Source organism: Phoenix dactylifera, chromosome 11, assembly GCF_051530095.1.
Source record: "Phoenix dactylifera cultivar Ajwa chromosome 11, Ajwa_hap1_PhDact_Kaust_v1.1, whole genome shotgun sequence".
Classification (NCBI taxonomy): Eukaryota; Viridiplantae; Streptophyta; class Magnoliopsida; order Arecales; family Arecaceae; genus Phoenix; species Phoenix dactylifera.
In genome coordinates this window covers 24,952,548-24,967,157 of record NC_143200.1, presented here as the reverse complement: position 1 = coordinate 24,967,157, position 14,610 = coordinate 24,952,548, and the positions used below count along the sequence as shown (strand labels likewise).

At 37.2% G+C, this 14,610-nt stretch overlaps 1 protein-coding gene across 2 annotated transcripts; it reads left to right on the top strand.

Annotated features, from left to right (window-relative positions):
* The first annotated feature begins 1,980 nt into the window (after positions 1-1,980).
* On the top strand, positions 1,981-14,269 carry LOC103707066 (putative protein phosphatase 2C 59). 2 transcript variants are annotated; one of them, XM_008791420.6, is made up of 9 exons: positions 1,981-2,100; positions 2,201-2,520; positions 2,912-3,039; positions 3,310-3,408; positions 3,817-3,975; positions 13,166-13,252; positions 13,339-13,430; positions 13,653-13,727; positions 13,820-14,269. In XM_008791420.6, exons 2-9 carry the CDS (start codon positions 2,441-2,443, stop codon positions 13,976-13,978), a joined length of 879 nt encoding a protein of 292 aa, XP_008789642.1. In that variant the 5' UTR covers positions 1,981-2,100; positions 2,201-2,440; the 3' UTR covers positions 13,979-14,269. The 2 variants fall into 2 exon arrangements, with proteins under 2 accessions (XP_008789642.1, XP_008789643.1); XM_008791421.6 differs by having other exon boundaries at positions 2,013-2,200; positions 2,411-2,520.
* Positions 14,270-14,610: the final 341 nt, after the last annotated feature.

The window sequence follows — 14,610 nt, the reverse complement described above, 5'->3', positions numbered from 1 at the left end:
CTCATTAATAGGAGTTTTTTTTTCTTTGTATTTTGTTTTTGAGATTTTTCCTGCAGTGGGCCGGCCTAAGGTGAACTCACTAAAGATGGTCTTTTTTTCTTTTTATTTTGTTTTTGAGGTCTTTTCTGCGGTAGGCCTTCTTTGGGTCGGAGCCTTAGGTGATCGTCTCAGTTGCTTAAGGATTGGGCCAGCTCAGGGTGCAACTTGCTCGGCAAATAATGCTTTTATGGCTGGGTTTGGCCACGCATGAAGGGCACGAACAGCTTAAGAAAGAAGTTGGCGAGTGGAGTCTTCAGCAGTACCGCTCGTGGGCAAACGATCCAAGAAAGGTTGGCTCAACTGCTGAATGGCAGCGTGTCAGCATTCCAATATCCTGCAACCTCTTGAACACTTCTGCTGGGGGCCACCACTTGTTGAGGCCCATGCAGTCTGGTACTCTGGTGCATGCACGTAACTGCGGAGGCATGGAACTCTGTACCAATTTGCAGCCTGAAAGCTGGTCGACCATTACATAGAAGAGTCGATAAATCTCAAGCCAGGCATGGTAAAATCTGGGTTCGATCGGCACTTTTGACTTGTTAGCTAATTGGGCTCATTTTCTGGATCTAACCATGCGAACTTGTTATATTTCAGATCCGGTTTGGGTCATTCCCCTTCATTGATAGCCCTACTTGCAAGGAAAGGACGTAGCTTGCTGTAGACATTCCTAACCCTCTGAATCCCGGCAAAGGTAGGTTTTGAACTCAAATCTCTTGAGCGCTGCATCTAGAAGTGGAATAAAATAAAAAAAAATCTAATCTAGCTATTCTACTCTTTTTCAGCCTAGTATTTGTTAAAGTGCTTAATCAAATTATATTTTTAGAAGGGCATGATGGATATTCTAAAAGGTAATATGCAACTTTTTACCTTCGAAATTTATTTACTTCGTCTAGTCCAGGAATAAATTACTCTATAATATATGGGGGAGTAATATATCCTAGTTAACTTCCTCCAAATGGAGTTTTGATGCAACTAATATGAAAAAAAATAATGCAAAATTTTAATTTTTTGAAAAAAAATAAAGTATTCTTGGATGCAAAGGAGAGTGTCATAATGGTTTGGAAAAGTTTTTGATGGGCTAGAAAACACTTTTTGACTCTCCAAAAATACTTTTGAATGGAATAAAGGTATTTGATAAAAAAATTTGGAAAGTTACAAAACTAAAACAACTTCTAAGGAGAAGCTCCAAAATAGAACATTTTCGAAAAAACACTTTTAGCATGCGCTGCAAAGTTGTTTTGATTTATATTTTTTTTCTTTTTAGACCAAAATACCTATGATAAAATATTATAATTACAGAAAATATTTCTTTATATTCTGCAGTAGTCCCAACAAAAAAAAACAAGGACCTAAAAATTAGTTCCTAAAAATATTATATTAATAAAATGTTAATATATAATGACAATAATTATAATATTTTATATTTTTACTATTGTATTATACTATAAATATAATATAATATAATATCATATCATAATATATTTATATGTTATATTATATAATATTAAATTATGTTATATTATTATGTCATAGAATACAATATTATATTACTATAATATTATACTATAATATATATTTATGTATTAATACATATTATATTTTATTGTATAATATTATGCAATATTTTTTATAGTCATTTTGTTATACCAAAAGCACTATATCATCTTTTTTATCAAATACATATATTAAAGTTTCATAGCACTTTAGGAATGTAATTACCAAACAACAAATATTTTTTTATAAAAAATTTATTTCAAAAAATTTTATTTCTGAAAGTTCTGCTACCAACCGCAGCTTTTTTTTTTTTTAAGTAAAATAGTTTTTATTTGCAAATATATGGTAGGTGCATGATGAGCCAAATTCACAAAATAACTACAGCTACCCCACCCCCACAAATAAAAAATATATATATAAAAATAAAAATTTCTTTTTGCAAAAATTGCCTTAAAATATCCTAATCATTATTTTGTTTCAAGAAGCAAGGGCAGAAATAGTTAAACGTCGAGATCTCTTGCTTGCCCTCTCGTTTCGCAGCCACAAACCAAACCCTTGAAACCCGGTGTTCGTTTACCCTTTCTCGCCCCCCTCCTCTCTGCTCCTCCTACTTTTTTTCTCCCCTCCTTTTCTCCTAACTTCTTGTTGTTGCGGATTGCATTTTCAGGTTTTCTTGCTCTCAGAATAAAATTTGTAATTGTTGTTGACCGGGAATCAGTACCTGGGTCTTCTTCTTCGTCGTCGTCGTGGTCCTTGTCATGTGTCGTTGTTGGATTAGATGCAGAGATTACCAGAATTCTTAAGCTTTATTCATCGTTAATCTGTGAAGGGTTTCGGATCCCTCATTTACCCTAATTTTTTTCCCTATTTTAATAAGGATTCGAGAAAGTTCGGGCTCGCACAGAAAATGGGATACTTGAACTCTGTTCATCCGAGTACCAGCGGAGCTCAGGCCGGTGGCTCTCTTGTCAGCGGTGGAGGCATCAGGTTCTTCTTCTTTTTCCTTCTCTTCTTCTCCTTTTTTAGAAAAAGAGGAACGTCTGTAATCTTGCTTTTTATGTGATCAACTCGTTCTTATAAATTATCTTTTTCTCTTGTTTAGTTCTGAAATAAAAAATTCAGGATAACAATTTGTTATTTTTTTTAATTTCCACGTATCCTTGAAATTATGTATATATTTTTGTACTAGTATTCCATTCTTTTTCAGATTTTTTTTTGGGGGGAGAATATTTAAAGGAAAAATCAAATATTCCTCCGCCCATGCGATTTGCTGGATGGTTTGAAGTTGAGTCAGATTGACGTTGAGATGCATCTTTATCAAATTCTCATACTCATTTAGGGCTCTCTTACTTGACGTTTACTGTGTTATTAATTGCAGCCAGAATGGGCAGTTCAGCTATGGATATGCAAGCTCTCCAGGGAAAAGATCATCAATGGAGGATTTCTACGAAACCAGAATTGATGGTGTCGATGGAGAGACTGTTGGTTTATTCGGAGTTTTTGATGGTACGAAGTTGTTTTGCCTAATTAACAGGACGCTCTGTGCTCCAATTTGGTCACTTTGTTTTTAAACCCCGTGAACTTTGGCCAAATTTTTCCATTGATTGACATGATATGCACTGCTTTCCCCTGTTCTTTAACAAATAAATTTCCATGCAATAAAGTTTGTAATTTTTCTGTTGCTTGTTTAACTATACCTTCTCTTGAATGTTGTGAACATATTTTTGTTGTGCTTATCCTTTTCATAGCCTCACATGTTTGTGATTGTAATTTTAGGTCATGGTGGGGCTCGAGCAGCTGAGTATGTTAAACAGCACCTCTTCAGCAATTTGATCAATCACCCCAAGTTCATAAGCGATACAAAGTCAGCAATAGGTGCTCATCTTTTCCACATTTTTTTCAAAATAAATAAATAAATAAATAGGGCAGTTCTCTATAAATATTTCAACACCATTTATTGCAAGGTTGGAATTTTGGTTCGGACCATGCTTAGGTTGAAGTATTTCAATATTTTATTTCTAACATTTACAATCAAAATATACCAAAATTGAATTCTAAAATTGCTCGTGTAAAAACAGTAAGAATGTATACTGTAATCAATATTGCTGGTAAACTCATCATTGTAATTATCCATACTTGGAGTCTGTCTTTGTATGTTTGGGACAATATGTGAGCAGTTTCTTTAGAGTCTACACCTTTTATAAGCTAAAACTATTTGTATGAAGCATTATTCTTTTTTATTTTTCCTCTGACAAAGTTACTGATACCTTTCTATTTTTGCAGCTGATGCATACAACCATACAGACTCAGAGTTGTTGAAATCTGAGAAAAATGAGAATCGTGATGCTGGGTCAACTGCTTCAACTGCTATTCTTGTTGGTGATCGTTTGCTAGTTGCCAATGTTGGCGACTCTAGGGCTGTTATTTGTCGGGGCGGAAATGGTGAGTACTGATTACACTCCAATTTCAACCATTTGAGAGGATTCCGTAATTAATTTGCATGAAATAACTAATGAATGATTATAGTATGTTATGGAAAAACCCACATGCACAAAGTGGTTGTTCCAGAACTCGAACCTGCAAAAGTGTGCTTGTCAGCCTTACACAATGCTACCAATGTTCAAAAATTGCTTCAATCTTTTGACAATGTGCTTTCTGAATTATATATCTGCATCTGCAAGCGGGTGCCCGTGTGCGTGCGTTTCTGCATGGATGTCTCTGTGCATGTGCATGGGTGTGCACACGTATGCATATGCCGGGGTGCATATTGTTAGCAATATATCTCCTAACTAAATAAATAAATCTATAAATTCAATTAAAAAAAAATCTTAAAGAAAATAATATACATGCATATCATTCGGCATTCAAATAATTCTATTTTAATACAAAATAAATCTATTCTAGCACAAAGTAAATCTATGCATTTAATAAGTTTATATCATAGAATTTCAAATCCTACCAATCTACTAATATTAAATTAAAAATAAAGGTAGAAGAAAGTAGCCTGATTGAAAGCAGGTCGAAGCGCGTAGACGCTGTCCCAAAGAAGTATTTGCCCCCACGTACGGGTCACCCGGCAATCCTTCTCGGAGATACGACGACCCTACAACCTCTTCTTCTGCACGTCTCGGAAGAAGTCAAAGCGAACCCGATCGGACTTGCAGATCCAGCAAAGAACGGAATGAAAAGAACTAAATAAACTGAATAAAAAATGTAAAATAAAATTTGGAAGTGGCTAAGAGGGAGAAGAATTTTTCCAGAATTTTTCCACTATTTTTCTGAAATTTTTCGTGTATCAAAAGAGATGAAATAGGGGGTATATATAGGGGTTTTACGCAGGGGCAAAATGGTCTTTTTGGCGGACGCGTCCGCGCTCTTCACGCGAACGTGGGCAACGTGCGCCTGTCCGCTGGCATGTTCCCATTTAAACCAAAAACGCCCGTTGGGCGTTTCCAATTCAAACGGGCATGCCCGTTTTATTTCTCAAACGCGCACGCGGCCCGACACCGGCCACGTGCGCATTTAATTCCTTCTTTGAAAATCCCCGGTTGTTTCCGAAACCAAACGCGTAACGCCCGCTGGGCGTTACCTTTTTGTTTTCCCTCTTAAACGCGCACGCGGCCAAATTTCGGGCCGCGTGCGCATTTAAATTTTTCCTAACAATCCCCCACAAAAATTTTAAATAATTTTAAAATCAAAATAAATTGCTGGATATCTTATATTATGTAATAGGTGTAGATACCTTTTGGTTTGAACCTTCACTTAGTGACAATTGATTACATCTGTGGAGCCAAGGTGGTCTTAACCTTGAACCTCGGTCCATGGCTCAGATTAAATCAACAGCACACATAATATAGCCCGATCTGGGTTCTAAGCGGGTTGCGCTATTATGGCCATGCGCAGGTATCTATCATGTGCTTTTTAGGGAATCGCCCATTTTCCATAATCGCGGCCTCACGATTGCACATATAGGTGAGTCCTAATAAGGAAGCTAGCAAGGAAGCTCCTGCCTCTTGGGTCTCGGACTCATTAAGAGTTATACAAACGAACTCATCCTACCGCTTGCTTTTATGAGCACTAGCGCCATAGGGATGAGGAAAACATGAAATAGTGCTCCTCTTAGTCACACTCCGGTTTGTTTCTACCCATTGAACCTTTTAAGGTTGGGTTCCCACCGTGGTGATCTATCTTTATGGGCTAAGCCCCATCCCCCTCGACGACTCTAGAACCACTGTTCTAGATAAACCTTTTGTAAGCTGATCAGCCAAATTATTTTCTGATTTTACAAAATTCAAGGCAATAACATTATTTTTCAATTTATATCTCAATGATTTATGACGTACTTTTAAGTGCCTGTTCATTTTTACATTGGCATTTTCTTGGTTGCACTTATCTATTGCAGATTTACAGTCACAATGTAAGGAGACAGGTGGTAAAGGTGACTCATCTACAGGAAGGTCTATAAGTAGATCTCTGAGCCACTCAGCCTCAGTGCTAGTAGTGTCTAAAGCTATCAGTTCAGACTCCATGGTACTCCTAGATATTAAGGTTTGTTTGGTGGATTTCCAAGACACAGCAGCACCTCCTAGGAGAAAGACGTATCCTGTGGTGGATTTAACATCTAAGGTATCGCTGATCCAGTTGGCATCACTATAGCCTTCTAGAACAGCAGGAAACCCACTAAAGTGCAAACTATAGGACTTGGTACCCTTAAGATACCTAAGAATTCTCTCTAATGCTGTCCAATGATCTCTATTTGGATTAACAGTATATCTACTAAGTCTATTTACAGCATATGCTATGTCTGGCCTAGTGTAGTTTGTTAGGAATCCTAGTGAGCCTATGATTTGAGAATATAGGCTTTGAAGGACAGGAGTTCCTAAGTTCTTCTTAAGATGAGTAGAGGGATCAAATGGAGTAGAGACAGGCTGACAATCCGAATAATTAAATTTATTGAGTATCTTGTCAACATAATGACTTTGGGATAACTCAATTCCATTTGCACTTCTAATTATTTTGGTATTTAAAATTAAGTCAGCTTGTCCCAAGTCTTTCATATCAAACTTATGACTTAAAAATTGTTTTACTTCATCAATTATCTGAAGATCTGTCCCAAAGATCAGTATATCTACATAAAGGCACAAGATCACAAATTTGTGTCCAACTCTCTTATGATATACACATTCGTCTGTGCTATTGATTTCAAATCCAAATGTCATTATGGTTTCATCAAATTTCAAGTGCCATTGCTTGGGTGCTTGTTTAAGACCATAAAGAGATCTGACTAGTCTGCAAACTTTATTTTCTTGGCCTGGGGTTTTAAATTCCTCTGGTTGGTCCATATAAATTTCTTCATTTAAGTCTCCATTTAGAAAAGCTGTCTTAACATCCATCTGATGAATCACTAATCTATGAATGGAGGCTAATGCTATAAGGACCCTAATAGTAGTTATCCTAGCTACAGGTGCATAAACATCAAAGAAATCTACCCCAGGTCTCTGAGTAAAGCCCTTGGCAACTAATCTAGCCTTAAATTTATCTACAGAGCCATCAGGCCTAAGTTTCTTCTTAAAGATCCATTTGCATCCTATTGTTTTACAACCAGGAGGAAGATCAGTCAATTCCCAAGTATGGTTTTGGATAATTGATTGCATCTCATTGTCCACAGCTTCTCTCCAAAAAGGTGAATCCAAAGATTTCATTGCGTCCTCAAAGGTAGTTGGAGAGTCTTCTATTAGGAAGGTATAAAAATCATCTCCAAATGTTTTCTCTACCCTGGATCTTTTACTCCTCCTAGGTTCTGCTTCTACTTCTATTGTTCTTGTCCTTATTCTACTAGAGCTACTAGCTATACCGCTATCTACTCTAGTCTTAAGTGGAAAGGTGTCTTCAAAATATGTTGCATCTCTGGCTTCTATGATAGTGTTGTTACTAATATCATTTATTTCTGAACTTATTACCAGAAATCTATTGGCATTACTATTGGCTGCATAACCTATGAATATGGCATCCACTGTTTTAGGGCCTATTTTCTTTCTCTTAAAATCAGGTATTTTTACTTTTGCCAAACACCCCCACACTTTTAAATAGCTAAGATTAGGTTTTCTATGTTTCCAAACTTCATATGGGGTTAGATCATTATTTTTAGAGGGAATCCTATTAAGGATATAACAGGCTGAAACAAGAGCTTCCCCCCACAAATTTTCTGGCACTCCTGAGCTTATAAGCATGGAGTTCACCATATCCATTAAAGTCCTATTCTTCCTTTCTGCTACTCCATTTGATTGGGGAGAATAGGGTGCAGTCACTTCATGAATGATTCCATGATCTTCACAGAATTGAGTTATGTCATTTGATGTATATTCACCTCCCCGATCTGATCTAAGAATTTTAATTTTCTTTTCCTGTTGGTTCTCAGCTTCAATCTTAAAAATTTTAAATTTGCTGAGCACCTCATCCTTGGTTTTAATTAGGTAGATGTAACAGAACTTCGATAGATCATCTATAAATGTTACAAAGTATCTGTTACCTCCCCTAGAAGTTCTACCAGAGTCACAAACATCACTATGAATCAACTCTAATAGATCAGAATCCCTATTAACAGATTTAAAAGGCTTCCTAGGGAGTTTGGCTTCTACACAAGTTTGACATTTCTCATGGTTCTTGAGATCACTTTTTGGTATTAGATTTAGGTTCATAAGTTGCTTAATTGAATTATAATTTACATGACCTAATCTACCATGCCAAATAGAAGGAGGCTCTATATTCATAATCAAAGGATTTTCATTTATTGAAGGAGCTATTACATTCAATTTGAACAATCCTTCACTAAGGAATCCTTTTCCAATAAACATAACACCATGAGAAATTACAACCTTATTGGACTCAAAAACAAGACGAAAGCCTTGCTGGACAAGCAAAGAACCACTAATGAGGTTTCTCCTAACAACTGGAACATGTTGGACGCCGTGCAGTGACAGGACTTTTCCAGAGGTAAGCTTTAAGTCCACACGTCCTACTCCTAACACACGTGCCTCCGAGCTGTTTGCCATGATCACAGCTCCTCCACTTGAGATCTGGTAAGAAGAAAACCAGGAACGATCCGAACAAATATGAATACCAGCTCCGGTATCAATCCACCAATCTAGTGCTTGTAAAGTCATGTTAACTTCAGGAGTGAAGGAAACAGACCTAAAAGCTGTCTCAGAGGAGCCAGCGCCGGAAGTCACCATGTTGACTTGAGCACTGGATGTGTGTGGACCCTTCTTCTTAGATTGAAGAGGTACAGTCTTCTTATAGAAGCACTGTGGAGACAAATGGTTGGTCCGACCACACACATAACAGAAACGAGCACCACCTTCCTCTTTCTTCTTCTTCTGCTTCTGGGATTGAATAGGCTTCCCATTGTAGTGGTGGTTAGGGTTTCTAGGGTTGTAGGGTTTCTTCTTGAAATTCTTACGGAAGGGTCGGTTCTGATTTTTCTTAGGAGGAGCTTCTACATTATATGCATTATTTTTAGATCCAGTAGAGGTATTATTTCTGAGCCTATGCTGCTCTTCAATCCTAATGGAGTTTAAGACTTGGGTTAGGGTGAGAATTCCTTGGGTATGGCTCAGGGTCTTAGCAAAATCAGACCAGGAAGTAGGTAGTTTATCTATCAAACAGGCTACCTGGAATGATTCATCCAAATTGGTTCCATTAGCCCTAAGCTGGTGGATCAGGGTTTCAAATTCATGAATTTGGTCATTCATAGGCTTTGAGTCCACCATCCTAAACTTATTGAAATCGGAGGCCTTGAACCTCTTTACCCCAGCATCATCAAGACCATATTTGCTATCTAGGGTGTCCCAGAGTTCTTTGGCACTCTTGGCTGTGTAATAGATATCATACAGCCTCTCAGAAAGAGCACCTAGAATTCTATGGATACAATGATAATCTATCTCATCAGGTGTCCTAGAGGGTGTGCTAGTGGAGGCAGAATGTTCAGTGTTGGAAGAGGTAGTTGGGTTGGACCCGTTATCAACTTCGATCGTACTTTCACCTATGGCTGAGATTAACCCTAATGTGGTGAGCCAGAACCGCATTTGGTTCTGCCACCTCCTAAAGTTATGGCCATCAAATTTTTCAGGTTTGGCACTAAGATGGTCACTAGTGTTTGAGGCCATAGGATCAGGGTTACAGAATAGTGACAGAAACCTGATTGAAATCAAAAAAATCTATGTCAAAAGATTGCAGTAATATTTATATTGAACTTTGGATGTCTAATTGATATATCCAAAAAACTAATAGCCAGATCAGTTCCAGATCGGTGGTGGAGCACTAGGCTCACTTAAGTACCAGCCTTTCTTAGGCACGTATGCCTTTTTGACAAGCTTTTCTTAGACACTATTAGTTAGTGGATATAATCACTAGAAATCACACAAATTCAATATTTAAAATAACCTAAATGCAAATTTAAATTAGATATTGTGGATTAACTAATTTCAAAATTTTTCGTTTGAATTTTCCGAATTAGCAATGATTGATTACTAATTTAGTAGTAGCAAATCAATTATTTTAATTGAGATCTAAAATATCAATTTAATGAATTATATGTTAGATTTGAATTATTGCCTTATTGAAATAATTGATTACTAATTTTATGGCAAATCAATTATTGTAATTAAGATCTAAAATGTCAATTCAGCGAATTAAAATATTTATTCCTTTATTAGAATAATTTATTGAGATCTAATAAGTCAATTCAATAGATTAACTATTATGTATCAACCAATTTCCGAATTTCCCGTTTGAATGGGATCTGGAAATTACTCCTTGAGAAGTCCAAATGGAGGTATAATAAACCTCTTGGAGGTTAACCAAATTATTAACTCTTTAGAATAATTTATTATTGATGATGTGCTAGCAAAAACAATTATTGCAATTAAAATCTAATATGCCACAATTGTAATAAAGAATTTAATTAATTATATATTACTAACAAAAATAAATACTTCTTTGGATTGTTAGCAATATATCTCCTAACTAAATAAATAAATCTATAAATTCAATTAAAAAAAAAATCTTAAAGGAAATAATATACATGCATATCATTCGGCATTCAAATAATTCTATTTTAATACAAAATAAATCTATTCTAGCACAAAGTAAATCTATGCATTTAATAAGTTTATATCATAGAATTTCAAATCCTACCAATCTACTAATATTAAATTAAAAATAAAGGTAGAAGAAAGTAGCCTGATTGAAAGCAGGTCGAAGCGCGTAGACGCTGTCCCAAAGAAGTATTTGCCCCCACGTACGGGTCACCCGGCAATCCTTCTCGGAGATACGACGACCCTACAACCTCTTCTTCGGCACGTCTCGGAAGAAGTCAAAGCGAACCCGATCGGACTTGCAGATCCAGCAAAGAACGGAATGAAAAGAACTAAATAAACTGAATAAAAAATGTAAAATAAAATTTGGAAGTGGCTAAGAGGGAGAAGAATTTTTTCAGAATTTTTCCACTATTTTTCTGAAATTTTTCGTGTATCAAAAGAGATGAAATAGGGGGTATATATAGGGGTTTTACGCAGGGGCAAAATGGTCTTTTTGGCGGACGCGTCCGCGCCTTCCGCGGACGCGTCCGCGCTCTTCACGCGAACGTGGGCAACGTGCGCCTGTCCGCTGGCATGTTCCCATTTAAACCAAAAACGCCCGTTGGGCGTTTCCAATTCAAACGGGCATGCCCGTTTTATTTCTCAAACGCGCACGCGGCCCGACACCGGCCGCGTGCGCATTTAATTCCTTCTTTGAAAATCCCCGGTTGTTTCCGAAACCAAACGCGTAACGCCCGCTGGGCGTTACCTTTTTGTTTTCCCTCTTAAACGCGCATGCGGCCAAATTTCGGGCCGCGTGCGCATTTAAATTTTTCCTAACACATATTTGTTCTTGCACATGTATCTATGTCTATTTATCTATGAAAGGGAGAGATTGTTCCTGATGCATGCCTTGGGGTTTGGGCCCATGATTTTGTTTTTGAAGAAGATATCTGCGATTTCGAAGTTGTGGATTCAAATCTGCAGATGTTCATGCCTATGTTTCCAAATAGAAAGTTTAGAAATTATGAAAATGAAAATTGTGATTAATGATACTACAGTATGTTTGTAGCATATGAGTAACTGACTGTTGTTTATAATCAAAGTCTCTGTTTCATGAATTATTAATTCTTAAATGCATACCAGTAGTTATTTAGAGACATCAAGGGCTGAAATCAGTGAGTATATAATCAATTACTGTTTATTCTTGTTCATCTCTTCTCTGTGACATACGTTGCTAGTTGGGAGAAGTAATATGACATGTCGCTGTTCTCAGATGTTGCTTATGGCCTAGCTTTGCTGTTGATGTTGACAGTAAAATATCTGGAAATGTTTTATATAGTTCTATTAATTATTACTTGGTGAATTATTTCTACCTTACCTCATCAGAATAAGTGAAATGAATATATTGCCTCAGGTAATCTTATATTTTGTTCTAGAATAGTTTAATGAGCATTAATGGCTAAAAGCTGAACATGGGCATTGAATGGAAAATCTGTTGTTTTATAACACTTATGAGAACAGTTCTTGCCTGCGACCCTTTTCACAGCTAGAGAATATTCTAAATATCTTGTTACACCAATGCCTCTAGAAAATGTGTTCATATTTTGTTTTATTGATGGTGAGTGAATATTCATTAAATTATGTAGCATATCATGTTATGATTTATGTACCCAAAGGCTGCAAATTACTCAATTGTGAATCCTCGAATTTTTCCTTGCCCTTGCTATCTTTCTGAATTGGACAAGGCCTGGGTCCACCTTGTGGAAATCTATATTGAGGGCCTGGGTCCGCGATGATTGATATTAATGAATGCAAGTAGCAGTACCATTTGGTGCCATGTCAGGAATATTGATACCTAACATTGTTCATGGGGCCTAATGTATGTTGCTAGGAAACTTATGTTTGTCCGTTTAAAGCTCAAAACTACTGAATTTACAATGCTGTACCAAGGCTGTCACATGATTAAATGTCAGCCATTGTAGAGCATGAGCTATTTGTGCTCATCTAGTTAGTATTTCAACTAGTATCCATGTCATGCGCATCTGAAGCTGTGAATATCATAAATGAATTACTGCTTGAAGCTGCTGATTGGCTTTAATGACATTGCTATTTGAATGCTTCTGTGCGAAGTGACCCTGGTGTTGGTTTCATGGGAAAGCAATACATAATAGAAAATGAATCACCACTTCAGGATTGCATTTGTGTCTATGGCAAGTAAGCTTCATCACTGCATTTGAGCTTGCTTTTTATTTACTAATGGAAGTAGCTGCTGCATTATATAATACACAGATTGTGTTGCTCAACCTTATGCTCAACTACTTCCATCTTGCTATAGAATGTAATTGTCTGTTGTATGATTACCATTTGTTCACATAGAAATGTCTTATCAACTTATTTGATTGGATAGATGGTTTATGAGATCCTCATAACATGTAGATAATTCTTGTTCACACAGATTATTTCATCATCGAAGTTTCTTAGCGGACTTATTAGAAGTTTGCACTTTTGTTGTCAGACCTTCCTTATTGTGATGACCTACTTGATATTTGCAGCCATAGCTGTTTCACGAGATCACAAGCCTGACCAGACGGATGAACGGCAACGAATTGAGGATGCTGGAGGATTCGTGATGTGGGCTGGTAATTTGCTGGCATCTTTAATGGGCACTTTTCCCCTGGATTGAGCTGTTTTATATGTGAGTTATTAACATGTTATTAATCTGCAGGAACATGGCGGGTTGGTGGTGTTCTCGCTGTTTCTCGTGCATTTGGTGATAGACTTTTAAAACAGTTTGTTGTCGCTGATCCAGAAATTCAGGTACCTTTTTGACACTGTAGTCGGTGAGAAGATCTTCTATTCCGGTTTCTCAAGAGCGAGACAGCTTACTCTTTTAAGAGCATTCTGCATGCATATTTTTCTCAAGATGATTTTTACTCTTTTAAGTGCATTGGTGGAGTTGATTTGTGTAGAGTTTTAAGAGCTATCTTAAATTTGGGAACTCTGATGTTGGCTGATAACCCAAGTACTGTGGAAATGCAGGAAGAGGTGGTTGATGGCTCTCTAGAATTCCTTATCCTTGCAAGTGATGGGCTGTGGGATGTCGTCTCAAACGAGGTATTCTGATATATTCTGATCTTGGTTGATGTTGCCCATGAACTTGTCGCTTTCTTAAGGCTTAATTGACCGTTGATGCATAATCATTTTAGGAGGCTGTCGAGATGATTAAACCCATTGAAGACCCAGAACAGGCAGCAAGGGGACTGATGCAGGAAGCTTATCGAAGAGGAAGTGCAGACAATATTACATGCGTTGTAGTACGTTTCCTAGCCAGCCAGAGCGGCAATACCCAGGAAGAAAAGCAATAGAAAGGTCACTTTTTGCTTTCTTCTGTAGAACCCTGCTGCCTGCAACTAATATGAGATTGAAGTGCAATTAAATCACTGCTCAAACAACCTGCAGAGAATCCAATTTGAAGACAGAAATCAGCTCGTTGGCAAATGTGTAGTATCGTTTTTTCAGAAGTTTGTATTTGTTTATTCTATTGCTTTATCATGTCTAGCCTACTCAGTTATGCGGAAAACATGATTCTGTTCCATGTATTTGTAAGAATAAGGTCAGTTATTTATCGAAGCTAAAAATTGATGTTTGGATACTCATTTGCAGTGAATCCATTGAGTCATTTTCAGAAAGGTTCCAGTCATGAGTTATGACCAGTAATAATTTCATGCCTTATTATCAATCCCTGTTGAAAATAATTGTCCTTGGTCCAGAAAGGGGAAAGAAAATAAAAACCGTCCGTAGGCTTGTCTGCCTAAACAATTTCTTCTGTCTTTCGTCAGGAAACTAGTAAGAAAATAAAGAAGTCTCGGACAGCCCTGAAAGAAAGCTCTAACTCCTGTTTACGGGCGAAGTTCCAGGTAAAAGGCAAGGTAGGTAGCTGGGAGGCCGCCCTGATGCCCCTCCTATATATTGGAGAGCTGGCGAATTGGGTCTCAGT